Source organism: Chiroxiphia lanceolata, chromosome 3 (genome assembly GCF_009829145.1).
Source record: "Chiroxiphia lanceolata isolate bChiLan1 chromosome 3, bChiLan1.pri, whole genome shotgun sequence".
NCBI lineage: Eukaryota > Metazoa > Chordata > Aves > Passeriformes > Pipridae > Chiroxiphia > Chiroxiphia lanceolata.
The window spans coordinates 73,875,346-73,897,474 of record NC_045639.1 but is presented as its reverse complement, the minus strand read 5'-3'; the positions used below and the strand labels follow the sequence as shown (position 1 = coordinate 73,897,474).

The following is a 22,129-nucleotide window of genomic DNA, read 5'->3' as shown; positions in this document are numbered from 1 at the left end:
TAACAGCAAACCAAAAAATCCCTTACCCAAAACAGAGGAGACATAAAACTTATGTACTAAACCTTTGTTAAAGACTAATCTTTAGCAAAAATCTGAAATACTCATACATGACATTGGCATTAAACAAATAAATTTCAGCTTTTTGAGGTGAGAAAAATCTCTTGGCTTATTTGAGTAATTTTATGATACTCTTAAATATGGATTTTTAATTTTTTTTTTTTTTTAACATGAAATAAAGATGAAATTTCAGGAAGATTTTCAAAGTAATACTGCACCATTTCTTCTGATTGAGTTTTCATTTCTCCATAGATCCACCCCCATAAAATTATCTAATACTCTTTTACTGGCCTTTAGCACTGCATTACCACATAACCTAGCAGGAGTTTAGGCAGACAGATTCCAGTAGTTTGAAGTACTTTGAAGCAACAGTCATTCTTATGCCATTTCTCTATAAAGGGATGAATTTGTTTTTATGGAGCGAAGTTTATCCTATTGTTTGCTACAAATATCCTGAGATGCTGCAACCCATATCTATTAGCCTGACCTGACTAAACTGCCTTCTGGACTGCGTTTTTGGTTTTAATTTTTGGGGGATTTTTTCCAGAACACAGAAAAGAACATCAATATTATTCTTTAAGTACTTGATCTCAGGAAAACCACAGGTTTCACTTGCTTTTCTTCCACCACCTCCATTTCCCTAGTGATTTATATATCATAGAGCTTACCTGAGCTGATTTGTGTCATCGTTTGCAACAGCATTTCGTGTAAAATCAGAAGTGTCCAGAAGGAGATTTAGATTTCAGAACTGATTTCTTCTTCTTTTCCTTTCCTTCTATTCTTTACTCTCTATTCTGACAAATGTATCAGAAAAATGCAAAGAACTGTCACTCTTAAAATCCAAATCTTTAAAGGATAACAAACAAGAATATTTCAAGTTGCTTTCAGTGTCAAAAACATGCATGCATACATTATGTTCATGTCAATAACATGAATCGTATAGTTGATACAGGATGTTAACCTAGAAACATATATTTCATCTGGGCTATGAATTCATCAAATAAATATTTCCCTAAATTATGAATAAGATTATTATTGATTCTTTTTTAAAAAATATGCCTTTCCAAAGACCATATTAATCTTTCCTTTGTGATTTGTCTGAAATAAAGCTTGCTGGTTATGGGCCAATATTTGCTTCAGGCCCAGTACTTTTGATGTGGCAGCAAAAGGATTTTTCTCAAAGGCAGTAAAAAGAAAGATTAAGGGCAACAGCTAAATTGTCATGTAAATACAAACAAATTTGAGCCAAAACAGATTTAACAAAATTTTCCCAAAATTATTGATGCAGAGGTGACTCAAAAGGCTCAAATTATTAAGGATCACTTCTTGCTGTTGAGAACAAAGTCCAGCACAGCGCCTCTCCTTGTTGGCTCCTTTATCACTTGGAGAAGGAAGTTGTCATCAGCGCATTCCAGGAAGCTCCTGAATTGCTTATGCCCTGCCATGCTATTCCTCAATTAGGTATCAGTGTGGTCAAAATCTCCCATAAGGACCAGGGCTTGTGAACGTGAGACCACTCCTATCTTTCTGTAGAGAGACTCATCTGCTTATTTTTCCTGGTCTGGTGGCCTGAGCAGATCCTCGCTATGATGTCACCTGTCTCTACCCTCCCTTTAAGCCTGACCCATAAGCTCTGTTGGCTGCTCATTCATTCCCAGGAGTAGCTCCATGCACTGCAGCTGCTCATTGATGTAGGGGGTGACACCTCCTCCTTGTCTCACAAGTCTGCCCTTCCTAAAGCGCTTGTATCCTTCCATTCCCACACTCCAGTCATAGGAGTCATCCTACCATGTCTTGATGAAGTCAATAAGATCATAGGCCTGCAGGCATGTGCATGGCTGTAACTTCTTTTGTCTATTTCCAGTGTTGTGTGCCTTTGAATAGAGACATTCAAGTGAAGGTATTTGTTTTTCAGAGACTACTAATATGTAGTAATTTTTTGAAATACATTTTTTCTACTAATTTTTTATTAAACATAATTTTTCATGTTCTTTCATTCAATCTTCCACTCTTTTATTTTGCTTTACATATTTGATTGTCTTTTGTCTCATAGTTGAAACCCTGTTTGTACCCCTATTTATAGGTTTCAGCCTCAGAGCTAGTTACCTTGGAAACTGTTTAAGTGCACCTTCTTGACTATTTGTTCTATCAAATCACTGAACTACCTCCCTTCCTCTTCCATCTGTTGCTCCACAAAGCTTGGTACTAGCAAGTGGATGTGTCCAACTTACTTCTTATTTAAGTTGAACTCCTATACTTAGCTACTCAAGGTGACACTGTGCAGTAGGTGTCTGTTCATTTTTGGATAATCATTAAATGTCTACCTTTTCTGCTAATAGCTGTTATTAGCAACAAAGTTGCACAACAATAATTGCTCTAATGAGAGAATTTCTTCTGAGAGCAGAAATAGTTACTTCTTCTCTTTCCCATACACTTTGCTTCGTTATGATGTGGAAACAACCAAAATGAGTATGGTGAAGAAAACGCTTTATCTAGGTTGTAGCTTCTTATCCTCATCTGGTCTTAAATGAAATGTCTCTACTGAAATTATTAATATCTCAAGATTAGTGTTTTGGTTCTGTCTTGATGTCTCTCTTATTTCTATCACATTCAACCTCAAAAATCCTGACAAAAAACAGTGATACTGATATTTTATACTGAGAGTGGCAGGCAACTGGAAAGATGTTTATGAACATAGGCATACAATTTCTTTTTTGTTAGAGTAAGGCTCAAATCGAATGTGCAAATGAGAGCTTCATTTGTGTATCCTTACTTTTATAACCAAATTAACTTTATAGCATTCTCTAAATATTTATACATTACTTGTAAACATTGAAATAGGCTCTTAAGCTTCACCAAGAACATAAGAAATGTCCTTTTTATTTTAATGGAAGTAAATTGGTCATGAGTGCTTGCTGCTGTGGAGTCTCATCATATTTTTTTCTGGCTCTCCCAGAATATATTTTTCAGTTTGGGGCTTTTTTAACAGAAAAGTTGACCAGATTGATTTTTCTCTAAGAAAATTTTATAATTCAAAAATTTCGCAGGAAAAAGAAATCCATTGAGTGCTACCCAAGTTGAAGGCTTCAACTTGAAAACTCAGAAAGTGTTTTTTATTTGTAGGCATAAATATTAAGGATGCTTCAGAGAAAATGTGGTAGCTGATTCTTTAGAAAAAACACCTTCCAAATGTAGATGTACCTTGGCATACAGATAGTACTACTTCAGCGTAGTCCTTCTCTGACTGTCCAGATGTATTGCTTAGGAGAGAGTATCAGTGAGTAAAGAATATTCACAAACTCATGTTCCTATAAATACTAGTTTTTCCTGGTTCTAGACCTTCTTTCTACTTCATTCAGTTTCTGAGTGCCTGGCTCTATGTCTTATTCTAATGAAAACTTTTCAGCCACAATACAAGACATTTTAGAGTGGGTTCAGAGGAGGACCTCAAAAATTATCAGAAGACTGGAGCACCTCTTCTCTGAAGACAGACTAGAGAGTGGGGGTTGTTTAGCCCAGAGAAGAGAGGACTCTGGGGAGACTTTAGCACAGCCTTTCAATACTTAAAGGAAACTCATAAGAAAATCAGAGAGACACATTTTAGCAGGGCCTTTTTACATTAGACACAAGGAAGAAATTTTTTATTAAAAGAGTGATGGGACAGTGGAACCAGTTTTCCCAGAGAAGCTGTGGATGCCCCATCATTGAAGGTGTTCAAGGTGCGATTTGACAGGGCTTTGAGCAACCTGATCTCATGAAAGAGCTCCTGGTCCAAGGCAGGGAGGTTGGAGTAGATGTTCTTGAAAGGCCCCTTCTAACTTAAACCATTCTATGAATCAATAAGAGCTTTTTTATCAATCCATGTTTTAGTCAGTTTACACCATGGAATTGTGAATTTTAGACTAGTTATATGGTTTAGTAGTAGACCTGGAAGTGGTGGTCTCGATATATCTTTGAGGTCTTTTTTGATCTAAATGATTCTATAGTTCTCTGATTCTATTATTTGCTAATACCAATGAATTTCTTTATTGACTAAGACTTTTAATGAATTACTGAAATATTTAGTAGAAAATTGAAATATAGTGAATGCTGTGAAGCAAGCTAAGCATAATCCAGAAAGACTACCAGAAATTTTGCCTGTGTATTATGTCATAGGGTCCATAATATTTATGTTTGAGTGTTCATAAGAAATATATCCTTTATTTTTCACTGATGTTTATTTGTTACCGTTATTTGCACCCTGTTCCAAACAGCTCAGTCTGGAATTCTCTGAAGGATCTCTGACCTAGGCGTAAGTTTGGGATTTTCTGCAGCTAGAAAATAAAACTGTCCTCCATAAACAATTCATCACCATATAGAATACCTATAGAAATTTCCTTTTTGAGTGTCTATACAAACTTTATACAATGGGTGCAATATATATGTGATGTTTGAAATACATAACTTATTACATTTCTTTTGGATGATAATTTTAAAGGGACAAAATTTCTTGCAAATATTTGAAAGTTTAATTTTCTCTTAGAGAGCGAAGACATCAAAAAACAAGTATAAATTAATTTATTTAGGTACAAGTATTACAAGGACAATATACATTTCTGAGGGATTATTAGAATCCAGAGAATTAAATAAAAGTGAAGTATAGCTTGCATGATGTTTAGACAATATTTTTAAAAATTAAGATGGTTTCAGTGAGCTTGTGTATTTTATATCCATTAATGAGTATGCTTTGCTAGCTTTATTATCTTTCCAAACACTGCATATTTGTATGAATAGATGATAAAAGTAAAGAAGTAGACTAGCTTATAACCTGTTATTTGGTGTAGGACAGCTGTGTAGACAGTAAGAAACAGCTTAATCATTGCCTTCAAGGAGTTCAAAAGTTTGATCCCAAAAACAAGTAAATTTATGCATGAGCTTATATTAGTTCCTTCTCCATCATCTGATACTTCAAGTAAATGGGCTGCCCGGCAATCGAGAAGGAAAGGTACTGCTCTGAGGCTGTGGTATTTGGTATTGCTTAGATAAAGCCTGTTTAAAGGGGGAGAAAATGAGATTGCCTTAAGCCTCTTGTCAGCTTCCAGTTTGAAGTAAATTCATACATATCAAAAAAAGACTCAAAAGATATAAAAAACCTGAAAGTGGAAAAATAAGCTGGTCAAAGCAAATGCTTAACATATCTCTTCTTTAGGCATTAATCACTGAGTGAGGGTCAAAACAGTTGAGGTGAACAAAGAGTATTTTGGTGCAGGCAAACAGAAAAAAACCCAGCTAAGCTAGTGATTTAAAACAGATCGAAATTTTTAAAGTGAGACATAAAGGTCACAAAATCAGGTTCAGATTGATAAGGCACAGTGGGCAAACTTTAATGAATTCTCAGTAGATGTTTTTAATACAAGCACTCATTGAGATAACAATTCTTTTTTTTCCCTAATCAATAGGAAGACAGCTAAGAAAAATTCTAGAGAAAGATAAAACAGAATTATGAAAACTTTGTTTTGAATAGAGAAACTGAGCTTTTTAAAACTACACACACCAAAAAAAGTAAAGTTTTTCAATTTTTTACTTATGTTGGGGGCAGCAGAGATGTTTTGTCTTTCAAAATGTTAGTAATCTAACATCTCTAAACAGCAGAGGAGGTGGATTTAAAATAAGAAGCAGTAGAGTCTGAAATCAAGGCATTATACCTAGCAAAAAACCGGTGCAGTGATAGAGCTAAATGGAGATAAGTGTTTACTTTTTGTCCGTGAAGACAAAACATAGGCAAAATGGGTATATAAAAAAGATGGGATGAGGAGTGGCTAAGATTACTTGGCTTGTTCAACCTGGAGAAGAGGAGACTGAGGGGAGACCTCAGAGCAATCTACTGCTTCCTCATGAAGGGAAGTTGAGGGGTAGGCACTGATCTCTTCTCTCTGGTGACCAGTGACAGGACCAAAGAGAATGGCCTGAAGTTCTGTCAGGAGAGGTTTAGGTTGGATATTAGAAAGAAGTTCTTCACCCAGAGGGTGGTTCAGCACTGGAATAGGCTCCCCAGGGCGGTAGTCACAGCACCAAGCCTGCCAGAGTTCAAGAAGTGTTTGGACAACTCTCTTAGGCACATAGTATGATTCTTAGAGCAGTCCTGTGCAAGATCAGAAGTTGGACTTTGATGATCCTCATGGGTCCCTTCCAACTCAGGATATTCTATGATTTTATGATTCTTTTTCTCTTCAGTGTAACAGAAATCCACTTTATCTACAAAACCTTATAATAAGTAATATGAAGAGTCTCTTACAGGTTATTTAAATGCCTTCACTAGATTTTGGAAGGGAAATCAACACCAGGACAACACCAGGAAAAATTTTTCTTCTGTATCATTGGTGAAGGGTGTCTATCTAGTTTAGTATGGACCAGATTAAGTGAACAGTGAGTAGGACTAAATACTGGTTGAACTGCCAGGCTCAAAGGTTTGTTATGAATAGCTTGAAGTGCAGTTGGAGATCAGTTGCAAACATACAACAACACCTCAGGGTTGATACTGGGTCCCATACAGATTCATTCATGACCTGGATGGTAGGACAGAGTGGACCCTCAGCAAGTTTACAGATGACACAAAACTGAGAGGAGTAGTTGACAGACTGGATGTTGTGCTGCCATTCAGAGGAACTTCAACAGCCTAGTGAAGTGGGCAGGTAGCAACCTCATGCAGGCCAACAAAAGAAAATATCAAACCCCCAGTATATTAAAGTATTGGAGCATCCATCATTCGAAGAGAGGCGAGAGAGGTGTATTTGTTTAGCCTGGGAGAAAGAAAGGTTGCATGTGGGGAATGTAGACTGATGTTTATAAATACCTGATGGGAGGGTATAAAAATGATGGAGCCAGACTCTTCTTGGCAGTATCCAGTGAAAGAAGACAAAGCAGTAGGCGAGAATTGAAATATGAGAATTTATATTTAAACATTTTACTGCCAAGGTCAAGCACTAGAAAATGTTGCCCAGAGAGACTGTGGGATCTCCATCCTTGGAAATACTCAAACCTTAGACAATGCCCTAGGCAACTTGCTCTGCTAGACTTTCCTTGAAGCAAGATTTTGGGCCAAATGATCTCCAGATGTTCCTTTCAACCTCAACAGTTCTGTGATTCTGTGATTACTGTGGTAATCTGGGACACTTGTACATGGACCATCCTCTTACAGAACAGGAACAAGGGATATTCCACACAGTTTGTGATTATGTTTAGCCTATAAAGCTGGAGAAATAAGAAGGAAAGGAGTGATGGCATTTGTTTTCCCAAGTAATGGGTACACATGACAGAGCCCAGCTTTCCTGGAAATGGCTGAACATCTGCCTGTCCATGGGAAGTGATGAATGAATTCCTTGTTGTGCTTTGCTTGTGCACACAGCTTTTGCTTTACCTGTTAAACTGTCTTTGTCTCAACACATGAATTTTCTCACTTACAAGTCCCATTAGGATAATAGTTAGCAGCAAGCAGAACCAGAAGAATCGTGCATATGATTTTGCAATCTTGAAGTAAATAGAGCAAATAAACAAGTTACTGGGATTTTCTTTATTCTAATGTTTAGCTCAAAAGGAGAGAATCAATTGGAGAGTAATTAGAACCCAAAGAAAGTGCTGTAATTATGGGACTGTGATTTTTGATTTTTTTTTTTGTTTGGTGTTTCTTTAGACTTAATAAGTTCCTACTTATGTATTTGAATTTAAAATTTTTAAAAAAAGTCTGAGATACCATAATATCTAATTACTGTCCATTCTCATTGGATAAATTTTTTGCTAGAAAAAAATGGTTCTAGAATTATGGCAAATACTGCCATGATCTGAATGGATAGAGTGGGCTAATTAACAGATGCTATCATATCTGTCATATGAACATGAATATACCTTCCCCAGAGATCTTCGATAAATTGTCACCTTGCTGAAAGGTTCAGTGCAACTTTGTCAGATAAACATAAACCAGAATCAAATTACTAGAATAAATTATAAGAATATATATGCAAATTAATAAGATTATAATACTTGTCCCCGTTTGAGAGATCACATTGCATGTATAGTGTTGATGCACACTACTGACATTAACGATTGCTAAGATGAAACCACAGAAGCTGATTCAGGTCTTGTGACTTAAGTTAAAAATTTTTATGGAGCTATACACCTTAAAGCAAGTTATTTTTCTTTATTAATTTCATTGTTGGCAGAAAATGTCTATCACTTATCTGTAGCTGTTTATATTAAAATAGGCTAGGGGTGTATCAGTCCAACTGCTGATCCAGATCCTCATTAGAAAAATCTATTGTGTTAATTAGCACATTTTAAGCAACCTCAGCAGATGACTGATATTCAAAATAAACATGAAACCATTTCCTTACTTGCCCAAAAAAATTCATCCACTTTGTTATGTTTGAAGTTGCTTGTACTGTCACTGCTTTGGCTGCCTTTCTTTTTGACATATGGAGAGAAATCAGGTTTGCAGTGTTGCTACAAGATGTTTCCTAACAGTGGCTTTCAAACTCATAGGTGATCTCTTCAATCCTATCTGTGAGTAGTGAAAAGTCAACTAAAGAGTCACCCAAAACAATATAACCACAATAACACATTGACAGAGGAATCAGTAATGTGCTAAAATACCAGCATCGTCAGTGCAACTGTTCATTTTTGTCAAACTATGTGGGAACTAGAGAAGTATAAGTGGTATACAATGTAGATTGAATTGTATGAGTTTTCTGTGCTTTCATTCTATTTTTGTTTTCATTGCGATTGTTTTCAGTGTTATGTAATACATATGAGCAGCAGATTATTAAATCAGTCACAGGTAATGTTATTAGCTTTTGTTATAGAAATTTAATACATATTTAGTTGTTATTTATTGAAGGTTTCTAAAATAGTTGCTTTCAGGTAGTATCCTGAAAAGGGTGACTTGTTTTGGTAAGCAGATTAGCAACGATAATAATATAAATTTATCTAAATTTCTCTTAATGGATGCTCAAACTACACTAGAAATTTTTTTCCCATTAGGTTTTTACTGGATGAATAACAAAATTACTTTTTTATGTCCAACTGATCAGTTTACTGCCAGTTTGACGGGGAAGATCTGCAGTATGATGCACAGCTACACCCAGTGGTTCCATGGAAAAATGTCTAGAATCCTCAGTAGTTCTGATAATCATAGAATCATTGCATGGTTTGGATTAGAAGGACCTTAAAGATCTTTCAGTTCCAATCCCCCTATGATCATTATCACAGTAAATTTTCTAGGAGTTATGGTATCTCATCCCAGCCCACACAATATTTCTGTGATGAAACACGGATTTTCGTTAGAGCATGTCAGTGCCTGTCAAATATCTGTTCCTTCTCCTGACTGTATTTCAGAACTCGGATGTCGCAGGCCACGTAATAATTATTTCAAGCCATGTTTGAAGCATTTCATTGTTGATACAAAATTTTGTTCTGCCCCAAAAATGCAAAGATTATAAAATTATTTGATTTATCATGTATAACTATAAATACATAAATGTCAAATAATATTTAAATCAATAATAAAAGTCATCTGTGGGAATCAGCAGAAATTTTTAATTGGAAAGGTTAAAATATCATTTAGGTGTCCTGGAACTCACATGATGTGATCTTGCTGAGTACCACTGAAAATTTTTAGGTCAGCCCAGGAATTCTCTATAAAAAAGAATATTTTTCTCAAAATGAAAAAATTCCATGTTTAAATTTTGATTTTTACTATTGTCTTAACTTTTCTACCAGGTAAAATCAATATGAAATTTTGTTCTCTCCTATTTTTAACCTGTCATACTGTTTACTTTGTTCCTAATACTATTATGTAATGCTTTTTTTAAATTTGATTTCACATTTTGCGATTACACTTTTTATTGCAATTCAGTGCGTCTGAAATTGCTGAAATACTAAGATTTTCCATAACACAGAAATTGTAATTTTTTTTAGTTTCTCCCAAGTATTTCATAGACTTTGAAGAACTTTCAACTTGTGATGAAAGTAAGACAGGTACTTATCACTTATGTCCTTCTCTTTCTCTTCTTTAATTTGTACAGTATTAATGTAAAAAAATAAACATCAGGGGATTGTCCTAGCTTTCTGATGGAAGGTCATCTCAGGCTCTACCTGCTTATTTCCTTGTTCTGGCTGATATGGCTCAATGTTAGTATCATTTTAACTTTGATTTCTGTCATTGAAGATGATGTTTAATAAGACTATAGTTGGACCTGTGTTTGCATCATAAATGCACACAGAAAATGCTAAAAATGGAAGAAATAAGAGGTTACAGTGCTTTTTGCCTTAATCTTTCCAAAAATTCAGGGCAACTAACATGAACAGAACATCCATAATTTTCAGGCTGCAATGATCAGGCCATACTATATGACAGACACTTTCTAGTGCAAACATGAGACCACTTCACTGTTGTCACAGAAATAAGTATCTGTTCCTACAGCCAATGTTAAATGTGTTCAAATTAAAATTATTTCTGCAATTAAAATTTCAATCTAATTTATTCTTAAAGAAGGTATGTTAACCAAGGTTCTACTGAAACAGCAAACTCTATGTATTTATAGGCAGCTTTTGAGCAGCACAAGTTTCTGCAGTTTACATATAGAAGTGGAAATATAGTGCATGAATTTTTCATTGATTTTGCTTCTACTTTTCCTCCACAAAAATGTAAGGAATATTTGAATTTTAAACCAGTAGTTTCAGAAGATCACACATGATAATGCTACTCAAAATGGTGCTTTTCTTTTGTTTTGTTTTTTTTCAAGACTGATTCTTCACACAATACAATAAGTAGTCAGCACAGTATTAGCCAGAGAAATCTTAGAATTGTTTGTGACTGAGTGTTGTGTATTATTTAACACTAACATTACTGAATTAAGTCACTGAATGGTCAAACAAACTGCTGACAAATTTTCACACCCTTTTTTGTTCCTTGGAAATTCTCAATTACTTTATTTCTGCTAATCTTGAGCAATTCTTCTGAAAAAAAATAGAATATACCAGTTAACAAGGCAGAAAAGTGAATCCTTTCCCCACTGTTCTGCCACATACTTATTCCACCTGTTCCTAACTACAAGTAAAGCAGAATGTCTAAAGATGTATTCTTCAAGAACAAGTTTGGCTGAAAAGTTCCTGTGTCTTTTGCTGTAATTTTTAATTCCAGATCTTTTTAATCTCTCCATTGTTCAAGAAAAGCAGCTCCTTAAGTGTAATATTGCTTATCTTCTCAAGTACATTGTTTAGGAGACTAAAGGTGTTTAAAGATAAAACTACCAGAATTATTCCAAGACCTGACAGATATGCTAACAAATAATTCTTCTGATCAATATCCCACCACTCCTCTATACCTTTGATATGCACCACATATGGCATCAATCATGTTTGTCTGAATTAACTCCAATTTTCCGGTCACCAAGGTCAGAAAAGTACAGGGAAAGATTCATCTGTTCTTAACTAGCACATATGGTCCAGTGTGTTTGGTAATTTACATGCTGTAATAAAAAAGTACTGAATGCTAAACCCAAATCCCGCTGCAGAATACTTCGGTGGTGTGTTATGCTAATCCACTGTTGGCAAATATTTTACATGAGCTACTTTGTGAAGAAATACTTGAAATTATTGGCCATTTTCATGTAAAATATGTTTTTGGGTCTGTTAACAGAACCAATGGGTGAACTTATCAGGGGAAAAAACTCCAACAATTTGTCTGTGCAATTAGTCTGATTTTGATGACTATCATTACAAGCAGTAATTAATGCTAATGCTGCTGCTTGACACATGCCATTAGAGAAAAAACTGGCAGTGGAACTTCCATAAAGTTTTTGAAACCTGTGAAGGCAAGGCAACAATATTTATTTTTCACTGTGCTTTTTTTGGGAATAAAAAGGTAAATAATAATTAGTGGGCTCTCCTCATTCAAAGAGATCTTTGATCAAAGTGATGCTGAGTTTGATTTCTAATGCTGCCCAATAAGTTTATTTCAATTCACCACAGCAACAGAGTGTTTAGAATATGGTGCATATTAATTTTGCTTTGAACTTTGCACAAATGTTTTACATACAGGTGTAGATGCTGTGAGACTACAATTATTAAAATCATGGCATTGTGAAAAATTCTTACTCTGTTAGAGGTAATATTTAAAATAATATTTATGAGCTTCATGCTCAGTTCCAATGATGAAACTATGCAGCCACTGCTTTTGGAAAAGGACATTACTCTCTGATACAGTGCAAATGAATTGTGGAGTTTTGTACCTGCAGTTTGTATCTGAGAACAGGCAGAGTGAACAGCAGCAGGCTTATCTTTACAAACATCCAGAATATAGGATCTACTTTAGAAACAGATTAAATTTGATTAATTTCTTATTCCTACTTATGGAGGAAGAAACCTACAGAAGTGTGAGAAATATCACACTTGTCATCTTCCATAGTATTTTACAACAAGAACTCTTATGATGTTAGTTATAATTCAGTAGAGGACTGTAAAACATTCTGGTATAAAAGACGTGAAAGTTTTCTGAAATCCATTAGTGATTTTGGAGGTATAAAGTCCTTATTTATTTCCAGGTCAAAGCTGATAGTAAAACCTTATTTCAATAGCGTTAAGGTTTGAAGTTTTTAAACCATAAATTACTTGAAATATTTAACATTTGTTCAAAATCTTTGGTTTTTAAAACAAAAAGTCAGCATAAGCAGAGCAAGAGTAAAAATGTCTTTCTCTGAGCACTGCATTTTTCATTCCTTGTAGCTCTATTCTTGGCAGAAAAACCTTTCCTACCTTTTTCGTTTGTGTTCTATGGACCATAAAAACTGCCGTTATGGAGGAGAGAACGCTGCATGCATTATTGTTTTTATGCTGACACAACAAAAACTAAATTGTCTGGTTCACTTAGGGGTTTTCAGGCCTCAGCAGTTTTGAAAAAATTGGGGAGTGAGGGTGGGGGAAAGAAAAAAAAAAGGAGAAAAGTAATGCCCTGAGGTCAGAAGGTTAGAGTGAATAAGACCAGTCTGAAAAAGGAGAGTGAGTCTTTTTCATTTTTCTGTGATGGCTGAGCAGAAGCTAGTCTAATAGTTCTAGGAAACAATAAAAAAAATATGATACTGAAGAGGTAATTTTTATAACTAGTTGCTAAACCATTAAGAAAATTAGATGATACTCAGAAGTTCACTTGAAATGTTTGTCTGTTAGGCAATAGAAAACAGCTAAGCTCATTTAAATCTGGTCTGCTGCCCAGCACAGGTGGAAGAATGCGCATATGTGAATATTTTTCAGTATACTTATGGTGCTAGTGATTAGCACTATGCTCTGTAAAAGCTATGCCTTATCCTAAACAGTGATTCAAAACTGTGCACTACATCTATCTGAATGCACAGTTTGGATTGTATGTGGCATCGTATTATTCTTTGGAGGCATCAGGTGCAGATATCCAGTTAAGACCAAATTGCGTTTTACACATAGTGTGCTCAGCTATGTCAAAATTGGTAATTATACTGCTTCTGCTGGGTCAAAAAACAGCACTTTCAGAGTGTAGAATTAACTAAGGCTTATGAGAAACTAGATATTATTTCAGTCATTAAAAATGCTTAAATGTATTATTTAAATCAAAATAGCTGCAATAAGACATGTAGTGCTACTGTAAAGCTAAAAAATTAATAAGAACTGTCATCTTTTATTCTAATTCCTGTGGGTGATTCTGATATTTATCATTATTTCCTTATATTGCTGTTCAGCTCAGAAGTCCTAGTAATGGATCATTGTTGTCCACTTCAGAAACATTGAGCTGCTTGGAGAAAACAGTATCTATTCCAAAGAATTCAGTTTCATATTAAGAACTTGGAGAGGTGGATCAGTGAACACAGATATAAATTACAGAAGTAGTAAAGTATATGAAGCGTCCAACAGAACAAACACATCATTGGTCATTGATAGATATTTGAACACTAACAATCAGCCTTTACAAATTTCCATCTGGTGAAACTTCAAGTGAGTGAATAGTCTATGTTTATTTACAATTTATTTTCATTTATGCAAGTGTTTGAATTCTTTCAGATAGTCTTATCTTTGAATTTTCCTGTATTTATAACACTTCGGGAGAATTACAGAATTCCTAAAACATTCTTTACCTTAGGCTGTTCATTTGTTCTCTCAGTTTTAAGCTTGTCATACTATGATTTGAAATGTATTCAGTTAATTAACTTTATCCATCTATTAATGATACTAATCCTCTGTGGCCTAAAATACTGGAGACATATCCCAGATGTTTTAGAACATCTATGAGCCATAAGAGGATTGGTTAAAATGTTTTCTTCACCTAAATTTGACATCTAGACTTTTGTTTAGAAAAAAATCTCGAGATACATTAGTGCTTTCACCATCATTAAGAACATTAGAAATGCATTTTCTATCTTGTTTCACAGCTATGTAGATTTAGGGCATGTGCCAAAAGAAAACATCAAACTTACAAAAGAATAAGGAATGAATAAAATAACTTACTAGATGAACAGTTAAGTTTTGATTCCTATACTGGTGTTCAGGATTTCCAAAGGCTCATGAATGAAACAGCTGGGATGAGTTCTACTTGAGTGTCAAAGAACCGAAGAAATCAATGAAAACTCAAAGTTGGAAGGGATCTCTAGGCATCCCTGTCTTGTTGGAGGAGATCCGTTTTCCTAATCAAAAGCATGATCTTAGATTAACTTATTCAGAGTCACATTAAGCTGTCTCAAATACTTCCAGTGCGCTGATTCTGCTGCTTCTCTTAGCTACGTGTTCCAACGCTTAGTTTTTCTCATGGTGAAGAATTTTTTCCTTGTATCCACAAAGAACTTTCCATCAGCAGCTTGAGCCATGGCCTCTTATTCTGTCACTATGCTTCCTAATGAGGAGAGTACCTTCAGATTCTCTCTTAACATTCTCTTTAGGTAATGGAAGAAGGTGATTAGATTCTCTGTAAACCTTCCTTTCTAGAACACCATTTCCATAAATCTTTCTTTGTGGGTTGAGGTCTCTAATCTTCTGATCACCTTGATGGACACTCTCCAATGTTAACATCTCTCTTTGAATTCAGAGGACCAAAATTGGACACGGCATTCCTGGTGCAGCTTGACAAGTGCCAAGTATTGTGCATTAATCACATCCCTTTTTCTGTTGGCTATAGTCTTGCTGATCTGGCCTGCAGTTTGCTTTCCTGCTGCAAAGATGGGCTGCTTGCTTATGTTCTTCTAGCTGTCTTGGTACCATAAATAATTTTCAGCTGAAATAGACTCCCAACAGTCAATTCCCAGCCAGGATGGATCTTTGGGATTACTTTCTCCCGATAGACTTTGCATTTATCTTTCTTAAACCTCTGTAGTGGGTTGACCCTGGCTGGATGCCAGGTACCCACTAAAGCCACCTTCTAACTCCTCTCTGTGACAGGACAGAGGAGAGGAAATATAATGAAAGGTTCATGATAAGGATAAGGACTGGAAGAGATCACTCACTGATTACCATCATGGGCAAAACAGACTCAAAATGGGGTTATTTATTAAATTTATTACTAACAGAATCAGAGCAGAGAATGAGAAGTAAAATAAATCTTAAAACACCTTCCCCCCACTCTTGCCTCCTTCCCAAGTTCTCCTCTTCCACCAGCGGTGCAAGGAGACAGGGAATGGAGTTTATGGTCAATTCATCACAGGTTGTTTCTGCTGCTGCTCAGGGAGAGGAGTCCTTCCCCTGCTCCCCTTTGGGTCCTTTCCATGGGAGACAGTCCTTCACGAACCTGTCTGGCGTGAGTCCATCCCACAGGCAACAGCTGTTCACAAGCTGCTGCAAGGTGGGTCACTTTTCCATGGGGTACAGTCCTTCAGGTACGGGCTGCTGCAGCGTGGGTACCCCACAGGACCCCAAGTCCTACCAAGAACATGGGCTACTCTCTCCACAGGTCACCAGGTCCCAGCCAGGACTCTGTTCCATCCTGGGCCTCCCATGGGGTCACAGCCTCCTTTGGGCATCTACCTGCTCCAGCATGGGCTTCTCCATGGGCTGTAGGTGGATTTCTGCACTCTCGTGATCCTCTGTGGGCTGCAGGGGGGCAGTTGCTCCACCATGATCTGCACCACGGGCTGCAGGGCAACCTCAACTCTGGTGCCTTAAGCACCCTCTCCCCCTCCTTCTCCACTGACCTTGGTGTCTGCAGAGATGTTCACATGTTCTCATTCTACTTTTCTCTGGCTGTAATTTTCAACGCACAACAACTTTTTTTTTTTCCTTTTTTCAATAAGTTATCACAGAGTGTTACTATCACAGTGTTACTATCATCCCTGATTGGCTCGGCCTTGACCAGTGGTAAGTCCATCTGGGAGCCGTCTGGCATTGGCTCTGTTGGATATGGGGAAAGTTTCTGGCAGCTTCTCACAGAAGCCACCCCTGTAGCCCGTCTGCTACCAAAACTGCCCAAGTAAACCAGGTACAACTTCATGCAATTCCTGTTATACTAATTTTCAAGCCTCTTGTGGTCTACCTTCATGGTAATTCTTTTTTTCAGTGTTTCTACCTCTCCTCTCTGTTTTGTATCATCTACAAACTTGATGAGGGTGCTATCAATACCATTTTCCAAACTGTTTATAAAGATATTGAGTAGTATCAGGTCTAGGACTGACCCTTGAGATCTGTCCTTGACCTGTTAACTACTACTTTCCAAGTTCTCCACCTGTCCTGTCCTCCATCCATCCAGTCCTTATCCTTCCAAATTGTTGTCAAGGATGCTGTGAGAGACCATGTTGGTCACCTTGCTAAGGCTCACAGAGATTGGTCTTTATGAAATCTCTCTTCGTATGTCATTCTTTTTGTTAGTGCAAACACATAGGTGTTGAACTTGGTGAGGTCATTCAGGAGTGACATTTCAATAGTCTGTGTATTACAGAAGGTCAGAATTAATGTGCAAAATTGTTCCTTTGGCTTTAAAAAGATCTATGAATCACCTTTAAGAATATTAGCCTGTGTCCACTAAACATGCAATGCTCAGGAAAAGAGAATTCACATAGCTGTCATAGACTGTGTCATAAATGGAAAATACTGTAGTAGAATTGGGAGTCTGTGGGGTTTTTTTCTGACATAATAATTGCGATGATTTAATTCTTATGTGGTGGAGAGTGCTTTCATAAAATATATAAGTACTGTGTTACAGAATTTTTTAACTTATTTTTTTCTCAAAATTTTGATTTTAATTACCTTTAATCTTTCCTTAGTTATCACAGCCTCTTTTGAGTTTAAATATTGCATGGGTGCAAGCAAAGCTGAAGCATTTTCTGTGGCACAAACTGCTTTTAGAAGCCAGGAAAGAAGTTGTAAGCAATCATTAAAATAAAAATCTCCATTAATGGATCTGTAATTTTCCTTTGTAGAAAAATGTCATACTTTGCCTAGCATATTTTACTGTGCATTTATCCACTTCTGGCTTGTATCATGAGGTCTGCTTCCTTGTCCTTTGATCCTTGTTTATTCTGGCACTTATTCAACTGATATTTTTCTAACCTCGTGGTCCAGAGTCACACTGCTCAGATATTTGTCTTTCCTAGCCAGTGAGTCAGGATGAAGAAGTAGCACATTACTGACAATAATTCCTTCTGTTTCCAGACTCATATTTGTACATAGCATTTGATTTTGACTGACTCATTGTCTTTGCCATGGCTCCATTTGTAGTCCCTGACATGCCTAGTTATCTTGCAATGATGTTTAATTTATGAATGTTGAGTATGACGCTAACAGTATCCTCTGAATGTCATTGTGAGAGCTACCATTTTATGCATCAGGTAAATGAGTTTCTAGACTTGCTTAATCTTTTCATTTCCACCTTTCCTATTAGTTAGTTCTCTTTTTTTATTCCATTGAAATTCAAACACTGCAAAACAGCTTTCTTACTATTGTGCATTGTCTTCAGCATTACTGAGGGAATACAAGCATGATAAATCATGTCACCACAAGTTACCTTATACAGACATCATTTCTGGTTGATTTCAAGTTAGGTTGGATTTCCAGACAGTGATTTCCAGTTAGAGGAAACAATATGGTGAACTAGCCCAGATAAAATAATACACTTCATTGACAGACTATGTAAATTGATTAACCAGGTTGATTTGCACACAGTGAAAGAAGTGGAAACATAATGTAAATTGCAGCATCTGCTTCTAACAGTATGGGTGATACAGTCATAACCACAAGAAGCAATATGTGTATATTGGAGTGTCATTCTCTTTAGTTCAATGTCAAATAAGCTCCTGATGCTTTTGATTGTTCTGGCTTCTTGATTTTCATCAATGACTTTGGAGAGTATTTTGCCAAACACAGGAAAACTATTTGTGAGTGTATTTTCCCAAATCAAATGATGGAGGTTTTTTAAATTTATTTTGAGATTAAAAAAAATTTTGTTGTGCATTAAAAAAATATAAAAAATCCTTAACCTATATCATTTTTCTTTGGTAAGAATTTCTGAACACTGATTAGAATTTAGAGATCACAAGTAGAAGGGCATTTTTTCTGGCATCATTTTAGATTTTAGGGTTGGAAGAAAGTAGTCCAAAGGCATTGTAGTGTTCTGCCTATATGAGAAAACGGAGATATCTCTCTGCATTTCTGTCACCCCTGTTAGCTTTACAGTGATGAGCCATGTGCACTGATATTTTAGATTTTGTGTTCTCTTTTACAGTCTCATTAATCATGTATAGACCTTTTTAATGTTTTTGTTTTAATTATTCCAGTAAATGAGCTGTCCTGTGCAGGAGCTTTCTCTGATTTTGTTGATGGTATTTTTTCTTTGCTATTCAATATTAGCTGTGACTTCATCCTAGCTGATTAAATCAGTCATCATAATATGAGCATTCTGTCCTTTAGAGGATATAGTATTTTTTTCACATGCTGTAATGCTTCAGTAGAGACCAACCAATTGCCCTTGCTAACATGTTTTCATGCTGGAGATAGTTCTTTTTCTCAACAAAAATCTAGAAGTATGTAGGTATTGCAGTTCATTCTTTCATAGTTTTTTCATTATAGCTCATTTTTTTTTCTTTTTTTTTTTTCTTTTTCTTTTTCCCCTCAGTATGTGTCAGCAATGTGTATCTATCATTTACTGAAATTGTTTTCTCCACCAATGTTTTATATTGCTCAGGTTATTTATAGTGGTTAAAATATTTACTGGGATAAAGACTGTGACAAAAGAATTAAATGCAGGTTCTTGGTAAAATTTTACAACTATTGAAAAACATTTTTTTCCACCTTTTACTGTATTACACAGTAATTTAGATTCCTACAGAGATGATGTGCATTGCTTAAAGTACATTATGCTACAATGCAACATTACTTGCAAGAATTATTTGATGTAAAAAGCAAACCCTATGAGGACAGTCCATAGTTGTCTGGTCTTCTCTATTCTATGCGTTCACAGTATATTCTGAGGAAGAATGCTTTCCCCTTTCATTGTTACTGAGGTCTTTTGAAATCAGTCCCAGCCTATGTTCAGTACAGTAACAACCACATAATGCAGAGCCCTAAAACTCTTCAGTTTTTTTAGCATTGACACTAGACTTAGTTTAAATGTTAAGTCCCCAGGCAGAGTGAAGTAACTCTTGGGTTGTGTCGCAGTAGGGGAACAATAATCTCTTTTTTCTAAAAAAATGTTCTTTTTATTCCACATATACTGTTAATTCTACTCTGGGGCAGAATTTCTGGCTGTCAATCAGCTGAACTTCAGAAAGGTTTGCAGTGTCAATCTTTGTTTAGTATTTCCACCAGAGCTGATGGCAGAATTATGTTTCGGGCTGACATTAAAACAGGAAAGACTGTAAAAAGTCTGATAATATGAGTGCTCACTTTGTATTTCTACATTTTAGTTACTAGGCAAGATTTAACATTACAGATCATTTTCTGATACATTTTGAGTTTTAAATATTATTAAACAGATGGGACAAATATAATATAAAATGTTCAGTACTTTAAATACCTTCAGTTTATCCAGTCATTATGAGCTCTTAAGCACTGTGTTTTACAAAAATGAAGGAAGGTAATTACTGAGGTGAAAAAAGGGAAGCAACTCCTCTGTAGTTGCACATCATTATTTTCTTCCAAACTACTGATGCCTTTGTCCCAGATTACTGACTCTCTTCCTACAACATTTCCTTGTATTCCAGGAATATTAAGTCAGAAAGCACATATTCATTTTTAGGACTTTTAGTAGGCAATTTATGAAAGGCAAGACAGCATTAGTGTGACCAGAGAATGATACTATCTCTTACCTGAAATCTTTCTCCAAGTATTTTTGTCATGTACCATGGATAAAATGTTAGCTGCCCTCTACTTCAAAAATGTTTTCTCCATATACTGCTGTCTGTAAGTGCTTTGATTACTTTGGACTGCCACACTGTGCTTTAGGTTTTCAGAACTGTTCAGCTGAGAAATTGAAATGAGTGAAATTTCAATTTTGTCAGAATCCACAGATTCTCCTGTAAAACTCCATAACATTGTTGCTTATCTGGGCTACAGTGAAATATTTAATAGTTTTCCATATATAAAACATATGAACAATAAAAAACCAGATAAACAACAGATATTGCACATTTGAGATTCTGTCCAGTTGGGGTTTTTTTTTACAAAGTGAAGATGAAAAGTACAGATGAGATGAAAGGCACAGGCACCCTTAAAAGAATGCCTGGGTAAAAACTGACAGGTAGTAAAATCTGATAAGAGAGCAATGTGCAAACTGAGAATTTGCTTTCACTCTTACAGACGTACTATTCATATTCATGTTGCATCTAATATTTGTCTTTCAGAAATCCAAAATCTCCACTTACGACAAGATGTGGGCCTTCATGAGTAGCAGGAGGCAGTCAGTACTTGTCAAAAGTAATGAAGAAGGTATCCAACGTGTGCTTACCTCTGATTATGCATTTTTAATGGAGTCGACAACCATTGAGTTTGTCACACAGAGGAACTGTAACCTAACACAGATTGGAGGCCTTATAGACTCCAAAGGTTATGGCGTTGGAACTCCCATGGGTAGGTGATATGTCAACCATTTGTTCTCTGTTCATTAATCTTAGTTGCTGTAGTAGCATAGAAAATGTCCAGTACACTGTTTCTGTCTCTACATTGCTAAAATTTTTTGACAATCTCTTTTTTCCACCTGGGAAAAATACATATCCTGTCAATATTTGTGGACTTTTTTGTATTTTTCAAACAGGAAAAGGTAATTACTTTATAAAAATCAGGCATTTCATATGATAAATTTCTCTTACTTACCTTCCACATGCTCAACAACAACAAAAGTACTTTTCGCAGCACTTTATTTTATAAAAAATGTTTTAAAGATGTTGATGTTTCTCTTCAGAGAATAAGGTCCTAGTAGTGCAAGGCTTGCATTAACAAATGCTTCTATAGTGAGAGGGCTAATCATTGAGACTGTCAGGAGGAAAGATTCCATACCATGTTGCAGACGAAACAAATATTGAAAGATTCCATACCATGTTGCAGACAAAACAAATATTGAAACCATGTGCAATATGGTTTTGCATGGCAGTTCCAATCCTGTAAATATTTTCCAGTTCAGGTGTTCTTTACTAGGTACAGAACTTTGGTTGAAAGATTAAAAGCCAACTACATTTTGAAAGATGTGAGCTGAGGACCTGGCTTTAGATTTCAGAATAGACGGGAATAGAAAATGGTGTGACACAAAGACTGTCAGTACTGCACAAGGAACCTAGTCAATACTGCAAGACCTTTATGCTGACCTCTTTCTAAGACAAATATTTATTTGAACTTTATTTTAAATAAGAATTTATCATTTTGTGATTGATGTGAATAGCTGTTACATTTCGTACTGATTTTATCTGTGTTTATAGTATACACTAAATCATTGTATGGGGAAAGTTGTGTCCAGTACTTTAAATCAAACACATGGTAAGGAATAAACTTTACTGGAGTATCTCTGACAAAGAGTTATCTAGTATCATCAAATACAAATTTAACTATATGTTGTATATGTTTACTTCTACTGTAATACCATCTTTGTAATTTTCATTATTTCAGTAAT

The 22,129-nt window shown here is 35.8% G+C and overlaps 1 protein-coding gene across 6 annotated transcripts in view; it reads left to right on the top strand.

The window, feature by feature from the left end:
* The window catches only part of GRIK2 (glutamate ionotropic receptor kainate type subunit 2), a 366,025-nt gene that overhangs the window by 305,950 nt on the left and 37,946 nt on the right, over nt 1–22,129 (top strand). For all 6 annotated transcript variants that reach the window (XM_032682341.1, XM_032682343.1, XM_032682339.1 and 3 more), the window contains one exon: nt 20,871–21,096. In XM_032682341.1, the coding sequence (XP_032538232.1) occupies nt 20,871–21,096 (226 nt within the window). The remainder of the gene's footprint in view (nt 1–20,870; nt 21,097–22,129) is intronic.